General features: G+C 35.7%; 1 protein-coding gene across 13 annotated transcripts in view; it reads left to right on the forward strand.

The window, feature by feature from the left end:
• The window catches only part of ppp3cb (protein phosphatase 3, catalytic subunit, beta isozyme), a 50,689-nt gene that overhangs the window by 18,826 nt on the left and 5,205 nt on the right, over positions 1 to 26,658 (forward strand). For 2 of the 13 annotated variants that reach the window (XM_084133929.1, XM_084133931.1), the window contains 12 exons: positions 10,770 to 10,994; positions 14,519 to 14,643; positions 14,752 to 14,863; positions 16,857 to 17,002; positions 18,452 to 18,591; positions 21,001 to 21,078; positions 21,811 to 21,905; positions 23,484 to 23,609; positions 24,018 to 24,092; positions 24,372 to 24,456; positions 25,650 to 25,747; positions 26,099 to 26,146. In XM_084133929.1, the coding sequence (XP_083990055.1) occupies positions 10,770 to 10,994; positions 14,519 to 14,643; positions 14,752 to 14,863; positions 16,857 to 17,002; positions 18,452 to 18,591; positions 21,001 to 21,078; positions 21,811 to 21,905; positions 23,484 to 23,609; positions 24,018 to 24,092; positions 24,372 to 24,456; positions 25,650 to 25,747; positions 26,099 to 26,146 (1,353 nt within the window). Of the gene's footprint in view, positions 1 to 10,769; positions 10,995 to 14,518; positions 14,864 to 16,856; positions 17,003 to 18,451; positions 18,592 to 21,000; positions 21,079 to 21,810; positions 21,906 to 23,483; positions 23,610 to 24,017; positions 24,093 to 24,371; positions 24,457 to 25,649; positions 25,748 to 26,098; positions 26,147 to 26,658 lie in introns of all 13 variants that reach the window. The other 11 variants (XM_084133930.1, XM_084133921.1, XM_084133922.1 and 8 more) reach the window with 6 other exon arrangements.

Below are 26,658 nucleotides of genomic sequence, written 5' to 3' on the forward strand. Positions count from 1 at the left end.
TTACTGAGAGCCCTGTTACAGTGTTTACATACATTTTATTCACATATTCATATATTTCTAAACAATTACTTTGTGAAAAATACTGTAATAGGATTGCAAATGTAAGAAGTTGCCATCTAAAGTATAAAAGCATGTTTATTTAAAAAATTTGTTTTATAATTTATTTATAATTTATTAAATATTGATTAAAATAAATATATATAAAAATATCGGCCATCGGCCACCCTGCTCTCCAAGATATCGGCATCGGCCATCAAAAAACCAATATCGGTCGACCACTAGTTTTTTTTGTAGTTGGTATGTTTAGGCATAAGGTCATAATAAAAGAAAAAACAAACAATATGGATCATAAATTCCATATCTCCGTTACTTTGTGGAGAAGAGAAGATCCTTTAACTGAACAGAGCTGCTCACATGTTCAGTTAAACTAAAAAGAGAAAAGGACATGATTGTTAGGAAATGATTGTTACAATTTTTAAAGTTATAATTTATAGACATTTTAAGAAAGAAATAATTTACCTGTTGAGAGTATGTTGACAGTCTGTGTAGTAACAGTAGTTGAAAATCAGTAATGAGGAGGCTTTGACAGTTAAAGATTTGAAAAACAAAAAGGCGGGAATTAAGAACCCTAAACTCTAACACAAAGAACCATATAAAGGGTTCTTCAGAATGATACGGTTCTAAATAGAACTGTTACTACGTGTAAAGAACTTTTATAGAACCTTTTTTTTTAGAGTGTATATTTGCGTCCACATCAACATGACAATAACATTGTTTATTATAAGCATGTGCTGCAGTTTTGTCATCTATTACTTTAAATGCTCAAGCTCTTTAACGCAGAGTGGATTCTGATTGGCTGTCAATGTTTTTATTGTTAATCAGCTGGAAAAAATGTTGTGAAAAAGATTCCTTATCTTTATAGTTGTGGCCTTCCCGATACTTTATTGTATGAGAAAAAAATAAATTTTTCAAAGCATCTTTCAAAGTTATTTGGAACGACGTGTGGGGGAGTAAATGAATGATGACAGAATTTACATTTTTGAGTATTAACTGTGCTTTGAAGATTAGGTATTTCAACAAACCTGGTGAGTTTTCAGACCATCCCTAAGTCATCATTCCTTCATTGGCTCTGTGAGAGCTACTCTCATCTCTGTTGATCCAATATACTGTCACATTCTTCAGAGTCAACCACTGACTTGTTATTTCAGCACAATTTTAGCTGAAATAACAAGTTTAACTGCCATACAGTGGCCCCAAAATGTATTTCGGACACTGAAGTCAAACGTAAAATTTATGAATTTCATTGCATTATGGATGATTATTATGAGTAAGTCTCTGTCTCTGTCTCTTGTGAAATATTATAACAATTTAATATATTTAAATATTTGTAACAATTTATTACTGGGATGGCAAATTGAAATAACTCATTCATTTTCAGCATCATTCAGCAGTGTCACATGATCCTTCAGAAATCATTCTAATATGCTGATTTGCTGCTCAAGAAACATTTCTTATTACAATGTTGAAAACAGTGCTGCTTAATATTTTTCTGGAAATCATGATACATTTGTTTTCAGGATTATTTGATGATCAAAAAGATTAGCATTTATTTGAAATAGAAATCTTTTGTAACATTATAAATGTCTTTACTGTAACTTTTGATCAATTTAATGCATCGTAATTTTCATTCAAAAATCTTACTGAACTAAACTTTTGAACGATAGTGTATAACAAAACATCAAACCATAGTTAATCATATTAACCATAGTTCCACTAATGTTTGACAACCACAATACTAATACAAATACTTTTGTATCTTAATTTAGAACAGTATATATTTGGTTATTATCGAAACAGTACTATCCGAACATGAAAACAGGGAGCAAGATTAACAGCAGTAACTCACCAAAAATAAAATAAAAAATAAATAAAATACATTTTGGTTTCCAGCTTAAAATGTTGATGATGCTTACAGGATTAAAAAATGGTACTACAGCAAACACAATCAAACAGTAACATTTTTCCCATAAAACTGACAGAACCCGTGGCACTGTTCATAAAACGCAGACTGTTGATTCATACACATGACAATTTCATGAAAAAACTATATTTTTGTTCTTTGTCTCCATTTCTTCTTACACAATTGCAAGCTAATTAAATTATTTTTTACACTGCATGGGTACTTCATCGTGGGAAAATGGGCTTTTAATAAAACTTGGCTGCCTATACAGTAGAAAGGCTGTTGTCTTCCCTTTTGCCAAATTGGTAGGAAAACTTCAACTCCCATAATGCACTGGGCATGTTGCCGTCCAAGGCCACTCCCACCAGTCTGCTATGGATATGCTTACCAGAGTCAAATACCACCTTACTTTAGTAAGAAATACTCCTTAGTAAACTTTTAGTCATAAAGGTGTCGGCTTGTATTGTTCCCAGGTGCAAGAATTCAAAGAGTAAACGTTAGCGGGATTGAGTTACTTTAGTTTTTAAATGAAGGATCCAGCAGTGCGTTGAAGGCTAAATGCTGCAAAGTATCATAAATACGAAGAGAACGCCACAGAAGTATAATCTTTAGTCTTCACAAAAGCACTGGAGTTGTCAAAAGTCTTTTGGTGACAAATAAACGTGAATATATCGGTCCAGGTAACACGAGAACGAGTAAACACTGTTCATTTGCATATACTATCGACATAATACAAAGCAGGTTGAAAATCGGTGAAGTTACACTTTAAGCATTAGACAGTAATAGCTCAAATGAAACCACGTGGTGCTTTCTTTGTCCTTTTATATCTTTTTATATCATTTTATATTTGATGGTCACTGTATGCTGTCGTTATATGGAAAATAGCAGTGTAAACACTGTCTCCTTTTCTGTTTAGTGTAAGAAAGTAAGTCATGCAGGTTTGACGACATGAGAGAGTGAGTAAATGACAGAATATGGGGAGCCATGATAACCAAACTCAGCAGAAGTCAGAGAAATATCTGCCAGAAATGATGTGAGCAGTCAGAAATGTTTTTTGTTTGTTTGCAAATGCTTTTGCGAGTGCATTTGTGTGTGTGCATTTGAGTGAGAGCCAGAGATCAGAGTGTGTGTGTGTGTGTGTGTTTGGTCTGGTGTTTTTTCTTGAGTCTCTAGTAGATTCAAAAGGAGTCTTAGCATCTGTCTCAGCAGCTGGAGGCTGTCACACACACACACACACACACACACACACACATACACATACACACACACACACACGTGGGTCAGTTATCCTGACCTCACACTGCCAATGCTTGTCCTTCCCTGACCTGCTTCATCACACACACACATATGCGGAGAGCTTACAGGCTGTGAAAGGGCAAGAAGTAAATTTGACAGAAAATAAAATAAAGGCGCAGCGAGTATTCATGAAATGCTGATATTAACTTTCCATACCAGAGGTCAAAGGTCAACACCACTGTTGACACAGAGCAGATGGTGACTCCGTATTGACATTGCTGATCACAATATGTGAAAATGTGGGTACTGGGTAGTAATACCATGTCTTGCGAATCATATTTTAAGCTGCATTTTGTCTATTTGGTTTTATTTATTTTTATAGATTTTTTTTTTAGATTTATTTTGCTTGGTACTTTTATAAGCTTTTTAGCTTTTCATTGAGGATTAATTATCTACATGGAATATTTGTACTTTTATAAAATGTATCGTCTCAATGCAGGACTATTTAAAATGAATTACTGAAGAAAAGTGATCAAAATAAATGTACTCTAAATAAATAAAAGAAATACTCTAAAGTTATCTCAAAATATGCATTTTTCGATTTGTACATTATAATACTGTGATGCCTAAATTCAGCATTTAAAATGGTTGATTTTGAACTGTCTTTTAATTTTAGACAAAAAATTGTATAGTTTTAATATGAGCTATTTATCATTCATTGACCATAATTAAAATAATTATCAGCTTTTTAAAAATAATTTAGGGACTACATGGAATATACTTAAAAATATATATATATATTCACAGCATAACAAGTAAAATTAACTACTGAAGTCAAAAAAGTGATTAAAAATAGTGAACATTTTTAGCAAAATGAATATGCATTTTTCATTCTGTAATAATAATGTTGTGATGCTGAAATTCACAAAATTCAGTTTATTTAAAATGTTTGTCTTTTGATTTTAGACAAAATAGTATAGAATTTAAATAATTTATCATTAAACCATTTATCAGCTTATTGTATCAGCTGTATTTTTATTTTTAAGTATTTAAAAAAAAAAAAATTTAGGATACTATGCATCCTGATAAAGTTCCCTTGGCCTTTGGAATTAAAATAGCCCCACATCATCACATAGCCTTCACCATACCTAGAGATTGGCATGGGGTACTTTCCATAAGATCATCTCTCAATGCAAATCAAACTAGCTTTTAGGCTAACTGAAATAAAATCATGCCAATCTCTAGGTATGGTGAAGGCTATGTGATGATGTGGGGCTATTTTAATTCCAAAGGCCAAGGGAACTTTATCAGGATGCATAGTATCCTAAAAAAAATAAAAAAAAATACTTAAAAATAAAAATCTGCCTGCCTCTATGGGAATTTAACATAGGGGTGTACTCACTTATGCACCATGTATTTTAAGGAAGAACATTTATTTATTTACGATACATTATTCATTCACAAAGAAAATTGGTGTCCTTAAAGGTTGGATTTTTCCTAATTTTTTAAATTAAGGCATTAAGTTCAATTTCCAAAATATGATTTTTTATTCCTCTTTTTAGTCAACTTTAGCATGGGTGTATTCACTTATGCATTGCACTGTATATATATATATATTATAAATATATATATATCACACACACACACACACACGAGTGAGAGAGAGATAAAGCTCCATGACACATTATACGTCAACTTGTGTTCATTGTTTAGGCCTGAGCTGCGTCTCTGCAACAGTCGTGTTTATATTTAGCTCACATTGTTTCGCGCAGGTTCATCCCGTTCTCTGATCAATGATTCATGGAGTTTCATTTCAGTCTTGTGCTTCATAATCCAACATGTTTATTTACATTAAAGCGCTTGTGAAAAGATGCACCACATGTGTGTTTGTTGACACGAGAGGGCGTGTAAAGCCCGTCACTGTATGACTGTGTCCATGACAACAGTAATTATTCTCATGTTCAGAAAGAGGACAGTGTACAGTATGTGCTTATTCAGAAGGAATGTATGCAAATATCTGGACTGTGTGTGTTGCTGTAAGTGTTTTAGGTACCCAAAGGAACATGTTATTGCTCAGAGTTTGCACGTTCTCAGTTATGACCGTTTTAAGTATCAGCTTTACCTCAGATGCTTCTCCCATAATTCCTTAGGAGAAATCAAAATAGACACAAATGAGACGGTTGTTGGCATGGAGTAAGATTACAGAGCTAAAATTAATGTGGGTAGATCATTTGATCCTGAAAGAATTTGATGAGAAATATATGAGAGTTGATATTGAATCTCATTGTATTGCAGACTTTGGTATCTTGGCATATCTGAGCAGAGTTTGAGACGTTGTTAAGATCTCTAGAGGAGACACATGTGAGAATACTGGGGTCTCTGGCTCTGTTTACACCTGGTATTAAGAGACACCTTGTCCTTCTCTTTTGTCCACTTTTGAACGACTTCTGTCCTGATTTCTTTGAGTGGAGGGTCTATGGGCGGGGAAATGTATGGGCCTTTTCAGATCTTTCCATGTAATGGACAAAATAAGCTTGCGCAATTTACATATAAATGCACCCGGAGACGACAGAAAAACATACGGAGAACATTAGCTTTCGTTTCTGCTCTGAAAGCCGCGAGTGCCGAACGCTGTGAGTGTGTGATAGAAATCAGGAATGGTACGAGAACATTGTGCTTGGTACGTTTTTCATCTTCAAACCAAACTGGGTCTTCAGTCGACAAAGTTTAAATCCCGTCTGTACATCTAAATAGACAAGCTCAAAACGTTTTCCCTTGTATTTAGAGTCGTCCACTTGTGATCCGATCGACCAAAACGCATTTTAATACCAGGTGTAAACAGGGCCTCTTTCTCAGAAGAATGATCTGAGCAGCCTTAAATCTTTAGGTTACACTTTATTTTAAGGTGTAATTGTTACAGTGTAATTATATATTTAAGTACTGAGTAATATTAAGCAACTACATGTACTTACTATAGGGTTAGTACTATGGTAGGTTACTAGGGTTAGTACTATGGTAAGTTCATGTAACATATGTAACAAGGACACTGTAAAATAAAGTGTTACCAATCTTTATTTGCTTTGCAGTTTATCTGATTCCTTTTTGTAGAAGCAGTTGAGAAGTTAAAGAGGTTATATAGAAATACTTTATTTTCGAGTCTTTTTGAAAAATATTTGGAAAATGCATGCACAAAATAATTGCATTCACATGTCTAGTTTATTTATGAACATTTTGTACGAGTCGTGCATATATTTCTTTTCTCTTCTCATGAGCGCGTGTGTGCATTTATCACGTGCAAGTGAATGCTTGTGGAGTCGGCAGTGTGTGTGTGTGAGAGAGCAGTGCACTTGCCTGAGGAGACAGTGTTATGTAAGATATCTCTGCTGCATACTGCACTTCAATAATACACCCATACTGCTAAATAAAGACACGCACACACTCATACTGTACACACATACAATAACAAATCATATACAGAGGAGATCAGATTCTCAGGACGCTCTTTCTGAAGCTTGTCCAAACACACTGTGCATGTCATCATGTTCTGATCAGCAGGAAAGGAAAATCACAGATGACATCTCTTTGATAGATCAAATGTTTTTCCTAGACTGGATTGGGATTAAATGAAGAGTAAATGGAGAATATCCTACTTCTCGGATGTTTCACCTTAGAAAAACACCCTAGTAATCTCACACGTTTCACTTCAGACACCTGTTTTAGAAGAGATCTCAACAGTGTCTCAAACTATGTTCGACCAGAATCAAACTCAGATGCCAACTCAGAGAAAGATTTTATTGCTCATATACTCTTAGAAAAAAAGGTTCAGTGGGGTTCAAATATAGAACCCTAGGATTCTTAAAATCAATTTTAAAGAACACTTTATGCTAAAACGTTCTATATAAGGGGAAAATACAAATAGTATAGAGTAATTATCCCATACTTTACTCACCCTCAAGTCATAGGTGTAAATTACTTTCTTCTTTCAGCAGAACACAATCAGAGTTATATTAAAAAATATTCTGGCTCTTCCCAGCTTTGAATAGTGTTTGAAGCTCCAAAAAGCGCATCCATCCATCATAAAAGTAATCCATATGAATCCAGTGGTTTAATAAATGCCTTCTGAAGTGAAACCATTTTTTTAAAGGAACACGCTGACTTTTTGGGACTTTAGCTTATTCACCGTATCCCCCAGAGTTAGATAAGTCCATACATACTCTTCTCATCTCCGTGCGTGCTGTAACTCTGTCTGACGCACCCACTGCTAGCCTAGCTTAGCACAAAGACTGGAGGTAAATGGCTCCAGCTAGCATACTGCTCCCAATAAGTGACAAAATAACAAAATAAGTGAATAAAATATACTGGGAACTATATTCTCAGAAGGCTAAGCACTGCTACTTGGGCGGAGTGATTTGCTCGCAGCACCTGAGAAGCCCCGTGGTGAGGAGCAGAGAGATCGCTCAGAGTTGGAGTAAATCACTCCGCAGAAGTAGCAGTGCTTCGCCTTCTGAGAATATAGTTCCCAGTGTGTATACGGTTAGAAGATGGCTGTGTCGCATGTGACCTTTTTATTTGTACACACTGTGACTACACAAATCACAACAGGTAAATAGGAAAATGTTGGCGTTATTTTGTCTCTTATTGGGAGCAGTATGCTAGCTGGAGCCATTTACCTCCAGTCTTTGTGCTAAGCTAGGCTAGCGGTGGGTGCGTCAGACAGAGTTACGGCACGCACAGAGATGAGAAGGGTATGTATGGACTCATCTAACTCTAGGGGATACGGTGAATAAGCTAAAGTCCCAAAAAGTCGGCGTGTTCCTTTAAGAAAAATATCTACATTTAAAACTTTATAAACTATAATCACTGGCTTCCGGCAATGGCCGTACGCACATTCACAAGAGTGTTACGTGGTTTTCGCGAGAGGCGTCAATTCTCACCTAAGATTACGCTACGGCTACGCCAATCATACGTCGGGTCAGAGGTCACCCGACCGCCGGGAACACAACTCTCTCATAAACACACGTATGGCTGTTGCCGGAAGCCAGTGATTCTATAAAGTTTTAAATATGAATATTTTTCTTTCAAAAACCCATCGCTTCGCTTCGGAAGGCATTTATTTGCACCCTGGAGCCGAATGGATTTACTGATATTATTATATGATGGATGGGAATGCGTTTTTTGGAGCTTCAAAAACTATGGCACTATTCAATGCCATTACAAATCTTCATCCCAGATTCATTTAGACATTGTTGATGTCTCTTCTGAAACTCTAGAGGAGACACATGTGGGAAAAACAACTGAGAGGCAGCAGACATAAGCAAAAGACTTTTGCTCTCGATTTATCTCATCGAGAAACAACTACGATATTAAAGAGCTCTCATTTGTGATGTTCTCCAATCAAAAGCCAGAGATTTTATTCTGAACTTAAATATTCCTCATCCAAATCCATGTTGCGTTCATATTTCAGTCACGGCAGAGTTTGAAAATTTGGATCTCGGTCTGCTTGTTTGGTGCACACCAGTGTTCGGATGACAGCGTTCACACTTAATCAAATAAACCGCACTAACAGAGCAATCGCACCAGGGTTCGTTTTAATTGAACCAAACTTGCCAAGTGTGAACACACCCTGAAGATCAAATGATCTGAACTTTACAATCCACATTAATTATATAGCTCTATACTTTCTCTGTCAACCTTTGTCTCTATTCTGTCAATTTTTATTTGTTCCAAGAAATATTAGAAAAAACTTTTGAGACAAAGTTATATGTAAATATGTAAATGTTACCTGACTGAATTCATCTTCTTCACAGTTATTGTTTTGGATGCTGCAGCACGTCTGCGCGGCTCAAACTCTTGAATACAGGCTGAAAAATACGTTTTTTGAAAACACATTTTTTGGATGTAGAAATGGGTTAGCATGTGGGCTGCTATGACTCAGTGTGTGTGTGATGCGCTTCACTGGTGGCATGCCAACCTCTGGCTGCTGTTGCCCGGTAACACTTTGCCACAGTTTTGCTCTCATTTCACCTTTTTACAGACTTTTTGTCTTTTTTGTCAGCCTTAGATAGTTCACCCAGAAAGGAAAATTCTGTCTCACCCTTAATGTCGTTCTAAACCCATAAGACTTTCGTTCATCTTCGGAACACGAATTAAGAATGAGAATGAACCACAATGGAACAAGTGCAGAAGCTCAAACGTGCTGCGTCACACGAGAATGAACCTCATTGGTTCTCTCACGTCAAGCGAACATTGAGCTTAACTGATTTGTGAGTTTATGAACATTACAGCATATGTGAATAAAAGCCTAAATTACATCTGTTCATCATATAACGCGATCGAGTCTCTTCAGAAAATGTGGACTAAACCTCTCAATTCATATGGATTAGTTTTACGATCTCTATGAACTTTTTGAAGCATTAAAGTGGTAGTTGTGTAGCTGTTAATGGAGCTACAGAAAGCTCTCAGATTTCATCAAAAATATCTTCATTTGTGTTCATTTGTGAAGATGAACGAAAGTCTTACGGGTTTGGAACGACATGAGGGTGAGTAATTAATGACAGAATTTTCATTTTATGGGGGGAACTTTCCCTTTAAATCTTCCTTTGCTCTCGATTTCATATGATTTCTGTTTGAAAAATATTTGGAAATGCATGCACAAAATGATTGCATTCACATGTCTGGATATGTTGATGAGCGTTTTTCTTTACATAACCTCACAAATAAAAGTGAAATTAGTATTTGTAATGTTAAAGTCGGCATGAAACAGAAGTTGCGATAGTCTTTTGTTTCCTATTATGACATATATCCGAGTGGGACTCAATTTTGTCTACAGTGTATTGATTGGATGGTTGTGGTTTGCTATTGGTGGATCTCGTGTGAGTGACAGGTTGCCCCGCCCTCACGCCAGTAAACACATCATCAGAGAAGAGAAGAGATGCTGAAAGATGGAGGGGAAGTTATTTTGATTAAAAGTGATTACAAAGCGACTTTAATAAAATAAAAAAAAATCATGTATAATAAATACTGCAATTTTCCATAAAAATGGTCCATTTTGACCGATCATAGCGACTGTAAAATCCTAATTAAATTGGTTGAAACAACTGTAAGTTAGCTGTTTAGTCAATGTGTTAGTGGTTTAATGTGTAATTAGTACATTAACATTTACTGGCATGCATGTCCAGGAATGCTGGCCCACCCTCAAGTTGATCCTTCCTTCAGTCTATGGGATTTTTCACTTGTTTTGTCGTCCACACTTAGAAAATTGTATGCCTGGTCACTTAGAATCAACAGTATAATATTATACTATAATACTATATATAGTTTCCATCTTCTAAATTGTGAAGTCAGTCCAGGTTCTCATCCTCATCTTCCTCACAAAGTCGTCTGGAAGCCCTCTAAAAGTGTGTTATTGAGCGGAAGCCCTCTAAAAGTGTGTTATTGAGTGTGTCCTGTGCGTCCTGGCCTGAATGCTAGCTGAATTCAAGAATAAAGTTTGTTCAGCATTCTGGATGTGTCTCTATACAATGGATGTTTTTTGTAATCTTGTTCCCTCTTGGTTTTCTACACCATTTACTAGGTTCTTCTCTTTCTCTCTCGGCAGCGGTGCCGTTTCCGCTGAGCCACAGGTTGAACATGCGAGAGGTGTTCGACAGTGAGGGGAAACCGCGTGTGGACCTGCTGAAGGCTCACCTCACTAAAGAGGGTCGCGTGGAGGAGCCCGTCGCCCTGCGCATCATCAACGAGGGGGGCGCCATCCTGCGCCAGGAGAAGACCATGCTGGACATAGAGGCGCCCGTCACAGGTTACTCATCTCTAACTAGAAAAGAGGATAAAAACATATATTGTTATTCTATTATCAACATATACGATCATTGAAGGTTATTTTCATCTCTAAATAAACTAATATCAAATACATAAACTATAGGTCAAAAGTTTGGAATAATTCAGATTTTGTCTCTAATGCTTACCACGGCTCCATTTATTTGATCAAAAATACAGTGTTTTCTATTTTAATGTGTTTTGAAATGTAATTTATTCCTAGCCACTTTTGATCAGTTTAATGCGTCCTTGGTCAATAAAAGTACTAATTTCTTTCTTTCTTTTTTTATTCTTACTCACCCCAAACTTTTTAATATTAGTGGATCACGGTTTCCACATTTAAGCAGCACAACTGTTTTGAACACTGATAATAGTAATAAATGTTTCTTGAGCAGCAAAACAGCATATTAGAATGACTGGAGTGATGATGTTGAAAATTCAGATTTGTCATCACAGGAATAAATTACATATTAAAATATATTACAATAGAAAAATATTTTTAATATTTTTAAATATTACTGTATTTTTTATCAAATAAATAAAGCCTTGGAGAGCATAAGAGACTTCATAAGAGACCCCAAACTTTTAAACGGTAGTGTGACAACAAATTCAACATTGCTGAATATGACCTTTATGTTCTATTGCAGTGGACAGATGTGTAACTGGAAAAAAAAGAAATTATATATTCATGTTTTAGAGTAAAAATAGAAGATTTTGTCCTTTGAGATTGAATAATTCACGTGTCAGAGGATTAAAAGATACATTCACAAGTATAAGCATACTGTAATATGAATATGTACAAAATACATCTCTAGAGACTAACAACAGGGAGTTTGATATGCACATGCACATATTTATGTAATTCTCTGTGGTGAGACAGAATTACACTACATATGAATTTTATAACAGAAAAAAGATACATCTCTCGCACCTTAGCAGAAAAACTTTGAAAATACAGGCTGAGATGACATTAGAGAATAAATGATATTGTTAGGAGAGGTGAGATAATGAACCGCACCTATAGTGACTTTAATTTCCCATGGGTCAAAGCGAGGTTTAGTAGGTCTGACACAGGACAAAGACATTGCTCCTCAGCCATGAAGAAACCGTCATTTAGCAGGCAGAGAGGCGAAACACGGGACCTTTCCCCGCTCGCGTTGGCCTCACACCTGAGACCGAACCTCTCCCTCTCTCCCAGCATGCATTTCTGAACCCTCATCAGCTGGTGGCCTAGTGAATTTCACACACAGGGGTCATTAAAAATTAATGGCTCACTGGATAACTGATTTAATTCCCTGGAACCCATTACAGAGAGAAAGAGATGGTTAGCTTTGTGTGCTTTCAGGCATTCCAGACCTCGTGGCCTTTAACCCTTTGACCTCCCATTGGGAACACACACTCACATGAGAATAGCTCCAATTAGACGTCTTCATTAGATGTAAAACAACACTCACCATATCTTCTGCTATCTTATTTCTATCTTTCTCCATCTTTGTCTTTTTCTCAGATACACACACACACACACACACGTTTCAGTCAGGATGGTGATCTTTCTATGAGCATGTACACAGCTTTTTTTGTTGTTGGATGGTTTCAAACTGATTTCCAGCTGCAACTATTTAATTTTCTAACCATATTCAGACACAAAACAACCAAATTTTGCACATCACATGTATTAAATGCAGGAACCATTTAGATTTGCTAATGTTGCTAATAAGACCAGGGCTTGACATTATTTCAGCAGTGGCGTGTAACACAGTCACTCCTACTAGACACTTTGACGGTTTGAAATTTAAATACAGTATAATATATACATTTTTCAGTTGTAGTCTTTTAAAAAAGCATCTAAAATAATAAACTAAGTGTAATGTAGGCCTAATTTTGTCAAAAATATAGATTTTTCAATACATATCGATGCTGAAATATCTGAACACTTTCAATACTCATTTTCCACAGAATAGACGCACGATACCAGCTGCTCTTTCTCTCTCTCTCACCTCTCCGACAGCGAGTTACACACAAACCCTCCTCTCCTCACTCACTCGTTTCATTTGCTCCGGATGAATATTGTTGGTGTTAAAGGGCTTGAATTTCAGCGTGGGATTGCACGTACTGCGCATAATTGTACTCATTCCTGCAGATTTTGTGCTCACACCCAAAGTGCACTCGCATAAAGCCGCCTCTCAGTACTAAATTGAGTTCTTTTTCACTCCTTATTTCACTTAAACAGTCAACTACAAACAAAATAATGTCAAAATGCTGATCTTGACGAGTATTCACATAAACACAGTCAGTTATGTTTTAAGTGAACGCAAAAGGTTGAGAATTAAAACGCATGTGCAACAGGATAATGGATCCATGTGTCAGGTCTTAAAGTGACAGCAGCCTAATAAACCTGCTATCAAATTATGAGATAATATTAAAAATATCTATATGACTGTTTTTCCCCATGGTATCAATGTCAAAATTGTGGCCAGTGAAAATGCTGAGTGGCTAGTAGCTTTAGAAAACCACTAGCCACAGTGGCTGGAGAGCAAAAAAAGTGAATGTCAAGTCAAGGGTAGGACCTATTAAAATGAGGTATTAAAAAAAAGAAAAAATCCTTAGAGTTTACATGATTGCGGCTAAATATGACTACAAATGCTTACTATTATTGTGTGACTTTGAACTCATAGCAGGTGACATATAAAAAGAGGACTTTCAGGATGACGCTTGATTTGCCTGATCACATGAAATCAGTTTACAAGGTTCAGGCTGATAGAAAGGCATAACTATCTGACTGCAAAGAACCCCTTTCTCGTTGTCATATCTGTCTATTTAATTATTCATTAATAGTGATATGCACTTAAACTGACTCCATTTAAAACTTTTTGTACATTTAAATGGTTAGCCTTAAGTTTATGCAGTTTTGTTTTTTATTAACTTTATAAGTAGAAACTTAAGATGCAAGTTTTAATATCTGCCTTTGATTTACACTGATAACTGGACACCAATGATATTTATTTATTTTAAATGTTTGAAATTAATTTTATAATTTGAATAAATTATAACTAATGTTATATTAATTTAAAATACTTTTAGTATTGTTTAGAATTGTACGTTTTTTTTATAATATTTGTTCAGTAGAAAGTTTTAATCTGCCTTTGATTTACACTGAATACAAAGACATTTTAATTTTTTTTTTAAACTCTAATCCTAAAATCCTTTTTTGCATTATTTTTTAGATATTTGAGTACTTTTAATAAACTTTGTTCAGTAGATTCTTAAGGTTAATGGTTTTATATCTGCCTTTCAATTACACTGGTAACTACAAATGACATTATTAAAATTATTTTAAATATGGTTAAAATTATTAAACATTTCAATAAATAAATTATTTTTTCAATCCCTCTCTTTCTACATTTATATTTACAACTTTTCAAATGATCATTCTGCTAAAGCCTTTTCACTATTATAAAGCGCTAGTGTTTCCTTCAGCTGATGCCGATCTTTTTTGTGTTGTTGCAGTGTGTGGTGATATCCACGGACAGTTCTTCGACCTGATGAAGTTATTTGAGGTTGGCGGGTCTCCTGCAACAACGAGGTACCTGTTTCTAGGGGACTATGTGGACCGAGGGTACTTCAGTATTGAGGTAAGTCACCCTTCACCCTGTTTAGGGACCCTAGTTTATAGTACACACCATCTTTGTCCAGATATCAAAGTATCAAATCTTTATTTCTATCTATATTCTCTCCTTCAGTGTGTCCTTTACCTCTGGTCGCTGAAAATCCTCTACCCAAAGACGCTGTTTCTTCTGCGGGGAAACCATGAATGTAGACATTTGACTGAATATTTCACTTTCAAACAAGAATGTGAGTACTGACATGAGGAAAACTCTTCGTCTCTTCTGTTACGGTGTCTCTACACTTACATTCAAAGTTTAAAACTATGCATTTCCTATAAACACACCAGTTCACCTCTCATCTCCTCTGAAGGAGGTCTTTTTCTGGAGCAGTCTCTTGTCAGACAGAAAGAGAGATGCAGAGAGAGAAAGAGGGAGTATGATTAGCAGAAAATTAATTTGCCTGTTAATGTTGGGCCCAGGGAGCCTGTGAGTGTGATTTCCCTGATGAGAGGAGTGAGGAGGAGTGAGTGCCCTCCTTTACCATCTGCTGACTGACAGAACACACACACACACACACACACACGTTCGGTTTCCATGTTTTATGGGGACTTTCCATAATCATAATGATTTGTATACTGTACAAACTGTATTTTCTTTCCCCTTACACTAAACCTACCCATCACAGAAAACGTTCTGCATTTTTACATTAAAAAAACATCATTTAAAAAAAGCAAGATGGTGGCAGGAGCATCAGGGCGAGTTTTTACTATCATCTCAAGGGTCTACAGATGAAAAATAGCCTTTTTGGTTAATTCTGGCACATTTACATCTATGTTTATTAATGTGCACTATAAGCTGTTTTCCCCATGGGGACCAAAAAATATCCCCAAAAGGACAAGGATTTCTGATATTACCAGCTTTGTGGTGACATTTTGTCCCCATATGTTAGGGTTTACCAGGACACACACACACACACACTTATACACAAATGTTTATTGTGCTATCTAAATGGGGACACACCATACACCTAAAATTAGTTTCATTTTATTATTATATGAATAACAAATATTATTATTATTATTAAATGAATAAATTATTTAAAATAAATATCTCATTTGAGAAATAAAAATGTTTGTAACGGAAAGTTAGGTCATTATTAAATAATTATATTTCTCTCTACAGCAAGTCTGAAATCTGATATATTAAAAAATAAAAGAAATTATATATGTGAATATTTTCATATAAATATCTTGTTTTTTATTATTATTTTAATAATTATTTTAATTTCTAAAATAATAAACAATATATATATATATATATATAATTTTATGAGAATACATATACATAAATATAAATTATGATTAATTATTATTTATAATATAATAATTAATATAAGCAGTTATAATAATTTTAATATGATAAATTTGAGTATCATTTATAATATCATAAATATCATATTTGTTATATTAATTATTATAATATATAATAAATGTATTACTATTATTATGATTCATATATATTAAATAAATATAATAAAATAATTAAACATTTTAATACAGAGCATTAATAACTCTTTTAATGATTAAATATATTATAAAAATGTATACATAACATTGTTTAAAAAAATCTTGTAAGAAATTTAAAAAAAAAAGGTTTAGTGGGGTAATTTTTCTAAAAAAGTAGAACTAAATTAAACATGCACTTATTGTGACGCACATTTGAAAAGGTAATAATCACATTCAGTATTGATTCTCGACACAGAGCACATTTGTATTCTTATACTACTACACTACAGCATAGCAGAAACTTTACATATTGATTGATCCAATGTCATTAGTGAGAGTATTTGTGAAGAAAGATGGAGGGAGAGATGGAGAGATAATGCAGAGTGATGCAGAGATGTGGCTGAACAGATTGGTAGATTTGGAGCAGTGAGATTGACACAGCACAGACTGTCTCTCTCTCACACACACACACACACACACACACACACACACACACACACACACACACACACACACACTCCTTTAGTGTCCTCTGAAAGTGTAAATGAATGCAGGAGCTTAATGTACAAATTAGATTCATACAGAGAAAATAAACACTCACTTCATTTCTGAGCTCTGGAATGACATTACTTCAAACTCTTCCATCTGTATTTCTTTGTTTATCTCTCTCTGTCTGTCTCTCGGGTGAAATCAGATGCTCTGCAGGTGTGTGATCTCTGTCTCTCTTTCTTTCAGGTAAAATCAAATACTCGGAGCAGGTGTACGATGCGTGCATGGATGCGTTCGACTGTCTGCCTCTGGCTGCACTGATGAATCAGCAGTTTTTGTGTGTTCATGGCGGCCTGTCTCCAGAAATCCACACGTTAGACGACATCAAGAGGGTGAGCAGGACTAGTATATATCAATTCAGCATTAAATCGAAAAAAAGTAACTTTAAGATTGATAAATACTGTTCTTTTGAACATTTATCAAAGAATCCTGAAAAAAATATATATATATCAGGGTTTCCACAAAATTATTAAGCAGCACAACTGTTTTAAACACTGATAATAGTAATAATGTTTCTTGAGCAGCAAATCATCATTATGTGACACTGGACCACAAAACCAGTCACATGGGTCAATTTTATGAAATTGAGATTTATAAAGCATCTGAAAGCTGAATAAATAAGCTTTCCATTGACGTATGGTTTGTTATAGGACAATATTTGGCAGAAATACAACTAATTGAAAATCTTGAATCTGAGGGTGCAAAGAAATCGAAACATTGAGAAAATCGCCTTTAAATTTGTCCATTTATGTTCGCGATTGTGCTGCATTCACTCACAAAAATAAATGTTTTATATATTCACGGTAGGAACTTTACAAAATATCTTCATGGAACATGATCTTTACTTAATATCCTAATGATTTTTGGCATAAAAGAAAAATCTATCATTTTGACCCATACACTGGATATTGTTGGCTATTGCCACAAATATACCCGTGCGACTTGTGACTGGTTTTGTGATCCAGGGTCACATATTAGAATGATTTCTGAAGGATCATGTGACACTGAAAACTGGAGTAATGATGCTGAAAATTCAGCATTACTGGATGATTTGAAATGTTTTAAACTTAAAGTTCCCATGAAATCAAAAAATTGACGTTTTTTGTTTTTTAGTATGAATATGTTAGCCTTACAGTTATCTATAAGCTAGTGTGCTGCAAAACAATGACAAAAATTTGCATTTAGAAGATTCAAAACTTATAGTCTCGTGCACTTACGCCAATATGGGTCAATGATCAGATTTCCTGCCCAATCAAATGATCTCTAGAATCTGAAGCTCCGCCCCCTACATTATAAATGAAGCTGCGGCTGAAATCGGTAATTTCCGAAATTACGTCACCACATTGAATAATGCTGTGCATTTCAAGGCACTTCAGTGGGCCTTTAAGACTGAGCTCTGACAACAGATGTTTGACGGATCTGCTTTAAATCTCCACTTATGCTTCTGCTGTATTTTCTTTAGCAGTGTTCAGGCTGTGCACAAATGCAGCGCATGGTTTTTAAAACTATTATTCCCTATCTTTTTTAATTTAGTATGCTTTATTTGTATGACAAAGAATGGCGTATTTTTATCACCAACACAGAGCAAAAATAAAAGCAAAATAACTATGCAATAAAAAAGTAGTATTAAAAGTGTGATGTAAAATAAGATAAAATATTGTTAAATATTAATAATGTTGTTCATTAATTAACATTATTAGCATACTTACAAATATAAAATAGTAGGGATGTTGACACTAGGTATACTCTTCTCTCTCTCTCTCTCTCTCTCTCTCTCTCAGTTGGACAGGTTCAAGGAACCCCCAGCATTCGGCCCCATGTGTGATCTGCTGTGGGCCGACCCGCTGGAGGACTTCGGCAATGAAAAAAGCCAAGATTACTTCAGCCACAACTCTGTCCGTGGATGCTCCTACTTTTACAGGTAAACCATTCAGCCTTCTTCATGGAGATCGCTTTGAGAAGTGATAGAAGAGGTGCAGAAATCAAGATCTCTTTAGTATCTCAATGAGTTCTACTAGACAGCAAATGGAGTCTCTCCTGCTTCTCATAACCAGTAACCTCACATGTGGCTTCCCTAGACAATCTCTCAGACTGTGCTCAGATTTAACAAGATACCTAAAGTACAAAATCAAAAGTCAGAGATCTCAATATGAATTCTTCAGAGACCAAATGATCTGAGCTGCTCCATTCAGCCAAAGAAGAACATAATTTTTTTAAGGTTTAAAGGGGGCGTGACCAAAAGAGTTTGAGAACCACTGCTGTACGTCAACAATTGTGTCATTTGTGTCTCTTTATATTTCCCCTAAGAAATTTCAGGAGAAACATCTGAGACAGAGTTGACACTTTAAGTCTCCTGAGTCATGAAAGAGTAACCACTTAGCAAAACAATGTTCCTCAAGGACCGGTTAAGTATAGTGAAATAAAGGTGTAGATAAAAGTCCAGCGCCTGGAGTGCTGAGCGAGTTTAATTGGAATTGTAAAGAAGTCCAAACAGTGACCAGCTTCAGCACAACACAGAATCCCCACAATCCCACGGGAATCTGCGCTCTGCCGTTACCATGACAACTGGCTACTACTGCCAGATCCGCTGAGATATGAAGATTCAGAGATATAGTGAGAACCTGAGAGAAAGACAGAAATGATGGAACAGGAAAAGGATAGAGGATAGAAAACAGGGCTGAACGATTAAGCGAAATAAAATCACAATATGACTTTCCATGTTTGATTATCAAATTGCAAAGACTGCGATTTAGTTAAATAAATATATACGCTGCACATATGTAAAGTGAAGTGTTTTTAAACCTGTAGCCAACAAAGGAGAATCTTTAGACAAAGGGAGAAGCATTTCAGTTTTACACCAAAATAAACATTTGATGGTTTAATGTTTGAAAAGGAAGAAATTAAGACATAAATATTAGTGTTGTAATTTTACTGTGGCACTGAAAAATTATTATTACTTTTTTTTATCTTACAGTGAATGAAAGTATTAACATAGTAATATATTTCTTATTTTCTTTATTCTTAATGATGATAATAACAATATAATTATTATTATTATACAGTCAGAGATATACAATCACATTACAATATGATATTTTAGCCAAATTGTGTAGCCCATCAAAAGCAGCACAGCAAACCTGGAACGAACAAACAAAAAAACGGCATTACAATTTTTGCCTTAAAAAAATCCCCAATTAGATTCAGCCCTAAGAGAAAATCTATGTGGAGAGGAAAAAATGGATATCTAATGCTAAGCTAATGCAGCTAACATTGCGCAGCCTGTGAATGAGAGCCTTGGGTGTGAATGTTATTACCCACAATCCTCACTGTTTTCACTTCTTATGAAACCCTTTGAAATCAATGAAACACAATGGATGGCTGGCGTGTCAGTGTGCTGCGCTTTAGGCCAGTATAGACTAGACAAAAATAGTCAAGACTGCCAAGTTAAAGTAATAAATAACATACAAGACTAGTCTTCAACATGGCATCATACCACACAACATCTGAGCCTTCATTTCTTTGCTAGGACCACATTTAGACCCTTCAAATATTTTGAGCAGGAAATGATGGTGGTTTTCACTGTATGCTGCACATTTACATCACTGCTACCCCCTGGTGGCTCGTAGTGGTAAGACAATAATACACATGCTAGCAAACGGTTAAAATACACTCTCAATGGTTTTTGAGACCTCTCTTGAGCATTTCAGAAATATCAGGATGGTTGTATAATCAAATGAAACCATAGTGAACTGAGGAAGAGGTTTCAAAAGTGATGTTAGATCTAAATCACAAGTGCTAGCTGGACTATTAAAAATGACACACTAAAATCCTTTTGGAAATAAAAAAACAGTCTAGAGCTGATCTCAGCTGGTTTTAGCTGATCTCCCAGCCTGGCTAAGCAGGTATTTAGCTAACAAAATAAGTTCTAAGAATGTTAAGAATGTCCAATTTTTTAAATGGTTAAAAAAAATCTTGGTCATGACAAAAAAAATAACATTTCAGAAAAAATGTTTAACAATGTATAGAAAATGTTTCTGTGCTAGCTTTTAACGTTTAACGGACTATATCATTTTGAATGAACATTCTATTAATATTACTGGAAGAACATTAAATGTTGATTTGATTTGTCATTTGATTTCATCAAATTTTGTTCATAACTGAGATAACCTTGCCAGAACGTTCCCTGTTAGCTGGGGTTTAGCTAGTTAGCTTACGGAAACAGATCAGCTAACCAGTTATTTAGCCAAATGATTTGTTTTATCAGTATTTATCAATGACTGTAAATATTGTTTACCATGCCTCATTTTGTCTGTTTTATCATTTTGTACAGCTATCCTGCAGTGTGTGAGTTTTTACAGACCAACAACTTACTGTCGGTCATCAGGGCACATGAGGCGCAGGACGCAGGGTAAGAAAACAACACGCAACGTCACCTTTGACTTCCTGTCTTTTTCTATATGACTATTTTTTCTCTTCAGCTCTCTTCCTCGCCTCCTACAGATATAAAACCTCTAAAACACACACACAGTATGTGTATATTGACAGTCTAGATTGAGTTTGTGTTGTTGGACGATCAGTGTGCAGATACAGCTGACCGACAGACGCAGAGAGAAATTGATTCTCCATAATCCACATACATTACAGTACAGTAGTGTTCATTGATCTGAAATGCCACCAATGCACACACATTCACCTAAGCCCAGGCCCTTTTATCAGTCATTGCCTCAGGCATCCCTGCAGTCAACTAAACAGCAGTCAGTAATGCACTATAATGCTCCACAGCAATCTACAATACTCAGTACAACAGTCGACAACAGCAAATTAGTTAATTTTACACAGTCTAATCAAAATAATAATAATTTTGTGTTGTATTGCACGCTTTAGCACAGTAAAGGCAAAGTTCTTTAAAAGAAATAATGAATAAAGGCTTCAAAACAATTATGACTGTTTTTGATCTGAGACTATGCTTTGAAAGAAGTTTTTAACCAGGCTTCAAATACTTGCTGTAGAATAGGGTTTTATCACAAATATGTACTTATTAATGATGTTTATGAAAACACCCCAGTGTAATTCTAATCATGTTTCTGATGGTCATTCTATAATTTTCTTCGACCTCTTCTCTCTTTTCTTGCTCTTTTAGTTACCGTATGTACAGGAAGAGTCAGACCACAGGTTTCCCCTCTCTCATCACCATCTTTTCTGCTCCAAACTACCTGGACGTTTACAACAACAAAGGTCTGAATTCAATGATATATATATATATATATATATATATATATATATATATACACACTGAACAAAATTATAAACGCAACACTTTTGTTTTTGCCCCCATTTTTCATGAGCTAAACTCAAAGCTCTAAGACTTTTTCTATGTACACAAAAGCTATTTCTCTCAAATATTGTTCACAAATCTGTCTAAATATGTGTTAGTGAGCACTTCTCCTTTGCCGAGATAATCCAAACACCTCACAGGTGTGGCATATCAAGATGCTGATTAGACAGCATGATTATTGCACAGGTGTGCCTTAGGCTGGCCACAATAAAAGGCCACTCTAAAATGTGCAGTTTTATCACACAGCACAATGCCACAGATGTTGCAAGTTTTGAGGGAGCGTGCAACTGGCATGCTGACTGCAGGAATGTCCACCAGAGCTGTTGCCCATGAATTGAATGTTCATTTCTCCACCATAAGCCGTCTCCAAAGGCGTTTCAGAGAATTTGGCAGTACATCCAACCGGCCTCACAACTGCAGACCACGTGTAACCACACCAGCCCAGGACCTCTAAATCTAGCATCTTCACCTCCAAGATCGTCTGAGGCCAGCCACCCGGACAGCTGCTGCAACAATCGGTTTGCATAACCAAAGAATTTCTGCACAAACTGTCAGAAACATCTCAGGGAAGCTCATTTGCATGCTCGTCGTCCTCATCGGGGTCTCGACCTGACTGCAGTTCGTCGTCGTAACCGACTTGAGTGGGCAAATGCTCACATTCGATGGCGTCTGGCACTTTGGAGAGGTGTTCTCTTCATGGATGAATCCCGGTTTTCACTGTACAGGGCAGATGGCAGACAGCGTATATGTGGGTGAGCAGTTTGCTGATGTCAACGTTGTGGATCGAGTGGCCCATGGTGGCGGTGGGGTTATGGTACGGGCAGGCGTATGTTCAAGTTCAGGACAACGTTATGGACAAGTTCAGGTAGCACATTTTAGAGTGGCCTTTTATTGTGGCCAGCCTAAGGCACACCTGTGCAATAATCATGCTGTCTAATCAGCATCTTGATATGCCACACCTGTGTGGTGGATGGATTATCTCGGCAAAGGAGAAGTGCTCACTAACACAGATTTAGACAGATTTGTAAACAATATTTGAGAGAAATAGGCCTTTTGTGCTCATGAAAAATGGGGGCAAAAACAAAAGTGTTGCGTTTATAATTTTGTTCAGTGTATATGCAAACTACAAGCAATCACATCATTATTGCATGGCTCAATGGGATTGCTTGCTCAACATTTAAATAGTCTGGTTCATTGTTTGCAAACATTATCAATTATAAATGTAGATACATTTTTATATAAATTAGAATAAAGTATATAATACATTTATATTGAATATATAATATACTAATTTATTAGTATTTTGATTGATTGATAGATAAATAGGTAGTTGCAAATCTCTTTTTTTGTGTGTGTTTATCTAATGACAGTCATGTGCAAAGAGAAAGAAATGTACAGATGTTCATTAGAAAAGTCGAGATTCTTATGTTCATTAAAACGTAATGTGTGAATATTACTGCCTTAATGCCTCTCCGCAGCGGCTGTGCTTAAATACGAGAACAACGTAATGAACATACGGCAGTTCAACTGCTCGCCACATCCGTACTGGCTGCCCAACTTCATGGACGTCTTCACCTGGTCGCTTCCGTTTGTTGGAGAGAAAGGTGGGAAAGAGGAAACACAGTGTTGGTAAACAGCATGAGACATCATGATTCTGCCAGGAGACGCAGTCTTTGTGGTTACACAAATTCCTTACTTGTTATTCATTCTGGGTGTGTGAGGGAAGTGGATCCTCTGCTGTGTTGTCTCGACTTGTTAAAGCAAAGAAGATGGAATAGGTCTGATATGAACTGTATTTCATCTTTTCTGTCTCAACAAGTAAAACTATCAGATCAAACTTTTTTGGATTTTACCTCATAATAAAGTCATTTGAGATGGAGATTAAAAGATCGAGTTTAGCTGGAGTATAAATGTTACAGTGACACCTTATGTTTTTGTTTGTTTGTAATTGTTAATAGTTTATGCTAAAATGTCACAAGATCTTGCCTTTTTGACCTTTAACGCCTCCACAGTGACAGAGATGTTGGTGAATGTCCTCAGCATCTGCTCTGATGACGAGCTTATGGATGGAGATGAGATCTTTGATGGTGAGGGCCAGGGTTTTCAGAAACACACATGTCTAGACTTTTACAATTATTTCACCTAATTTTAAGTGTTAGATATGACCAGATGACAACTAAAATGAACCTATTGTCAAATTTTTGGCATTCTCTGTCAATCGTGGATACTTCAGTATATTGTTGCGCATTGTAGCTTTAATTTTTTTTTAGACATCTAAAGATTGTTTCATTTTAAATTCTTGTACAGAATATTCAGCTTCAGTGTGTTGTTTATGAATTATAAGCCTGTTTCCTGGTTTCTCTCAGCTAATGCTGCAGCTGCCCGTAAAGAGGTCATCAGAAACAAGATCCGTGCCATCGGCAAAATGGCCAAAATGTTCTCAGTTCTGCGGTGAGTCTAGAAGGGGTTGGGAACACATGTTTGTGGTTTGGATCTTTACAACATAATTTATTTTTAATAATACAGCAATATGTTTGTGTTTGCATGGCCTGAGACACACTGTTGTTATGATTAACTCAAATAAAGTGCAACAGTTGGATTCCGGAAGTAAAACATTTCTGCATATGGAAATTGATTTTAAACGATAACTTATACACCTTTGAAGACAGCCCTATGAACTATGGGATTATTTGCTGCTGTTGAAGCCATCAGCCCACATTATTTCAACTTATTTTTAAAACAATCATATTTAACAGTGGAATTCGTGGTGAAAAACTACATTAGCCATGATGCTGTAAAATTTCACCAAGTCAAAACAAGCTAAATGTGCCAAAAAAGCTCATTAGCTCCGCCCACTCCCATGAAGCACTGCAAGTGATGTAATCAAGTCTGTCTTCCTATGCTCTCAAAATACATATTTTATGTACATTATGGCTATTTTTTCAATAAACTTAAATGTGTGTATATTTAATAAACATACTATAAGGGCATTTGTTAATATTTTATATTAACCTTTATTAGTATATATTTCTGGTTTAATTTTACCTTTACTTTTTAGTAATTTTGCTGTGCTTTTGTCATTTTTATGTCAGTTTTTTTATATTTCCATTAAGCTTGAATTTCTATTTATTTTAGTTTTAGTAATATTTTAATATTTATGTACTATAAAACTATTTGTTCATATTTTGAATTAGCTTTTATTTTTTAGATATTCTGTTTTCATTTTAACTAGTTTAAGTTTTAGTAATTTTGTCATGCGCTTTAGTCATTTTTATTCGTTTTTTAAATATTTATATTTAGCTTGAATTTATATTTAGTTTAGTTTGAGTAATATTTAGTATTGTTTATATGCTATAATAGTATTTCTTATTTTTTTCTGTTTTCATTTTAACTAGTTTAAGTTTTAGTAATTTTGTAATGTGCTTTAGTCATTTTTATTAGTTTTTGTTTTTTATATTTCTATTCAGCTTGATTGTACAGTACAGTATATAGTTTTAGTAATATGTTAGCAATATTTATATACTATAATATATGTTAATATTTTTAATTAGCTTTTATTTTTACATTTTAATATTTCTATTTAGCTTGAATTTATATGTATTTCACTTGTACATCAACTTGTACGCTGGTTTGTATTTCAACAGAGAGGAGAGTGAGAATGTGTTGACCCTGAAAGGTCTGACCCCTACTGGCATGCTGCCGAGCGGCGTACTGTCTGGAGGAAAACAGACCTTGCAAAGCGGTGAGTTACAAAACCAAACCGCGCTATTATACCTTCCAATCACAACCTCTTTTCTCTTTCAAGGTCACTAAGACAATGTCATACAAACTCACGCACATGTTTGCTAACCCCTCTCTTTTAGTGAAACACTTTCGTTCATTCTCTTCACTAATTATACCATCTGAAATGTGCACACACAAACATACTGGGAAACTAACCGGCTAATGCTAACTGCTAACTGCCCGTGGCAGCTACTTGGCAGCTAATGCTGGGGGATTGTGCTGCGTGCATGACTATCACAATAAACTCCCCCATCCATCCTCCCTCTCTCCCTCTCTCCTTCTCTCCGTCTGTCTTTCTGTGCCTCCTCAGCTACCATCGAGGCCATTGAAGCAGTCGAGACGGTTGAGGATGGAGAAGGTAAACTGGCCGGCCTCTATCTCTCTCTGTGCTGCTCAGAGGTTTCATAGTGACCGCTGTAACACGCTAGCTAGCTAGACAGCGCAGCCTAGCTAACTGAGCGTGTGGGTGCTATGACTGGTCAGGGATTGTGTATTACACACAGACACACACATTTATCTAAATATCTAAATGGGGACATACACTATGTTCAAAAGTCTGTAGTCAGTTTTGAGAGCAATTAAGACTTGTTAAGGAAGGATGAATTAAATTGATCATTTATAATGTTACAAAAGTTGAAATTTCTATTAAAGGTATAGTGGAGGATCTTTCCGAATTTTAGATAAGACCCGCCCTCTCCACTTTTTGAATAAGTTTGACTGATTCACCAGAATGATTGACAATTAGGAGGACCAATAGTATAGGTGATCCACCCGGAAGTAAAAAATCCTCCGCTATACCTTTAATCAAAGAATCCTGGGAAAATAAATGTATTAGAGTTTCAGCAAAAATATTAAGCAGCAAAACTGTTT

The sequence above is a fragment of the Abramis brama genome (assembly GCF_963993115.1).
Source record: "Abramis brama genome assembly, chromosome: 13".
NCBI lineage: Eukaryota > Metazoa > Chordata > Actinopteri > Cypriniformes > Leuciscidae > Abramis > Abramis brama.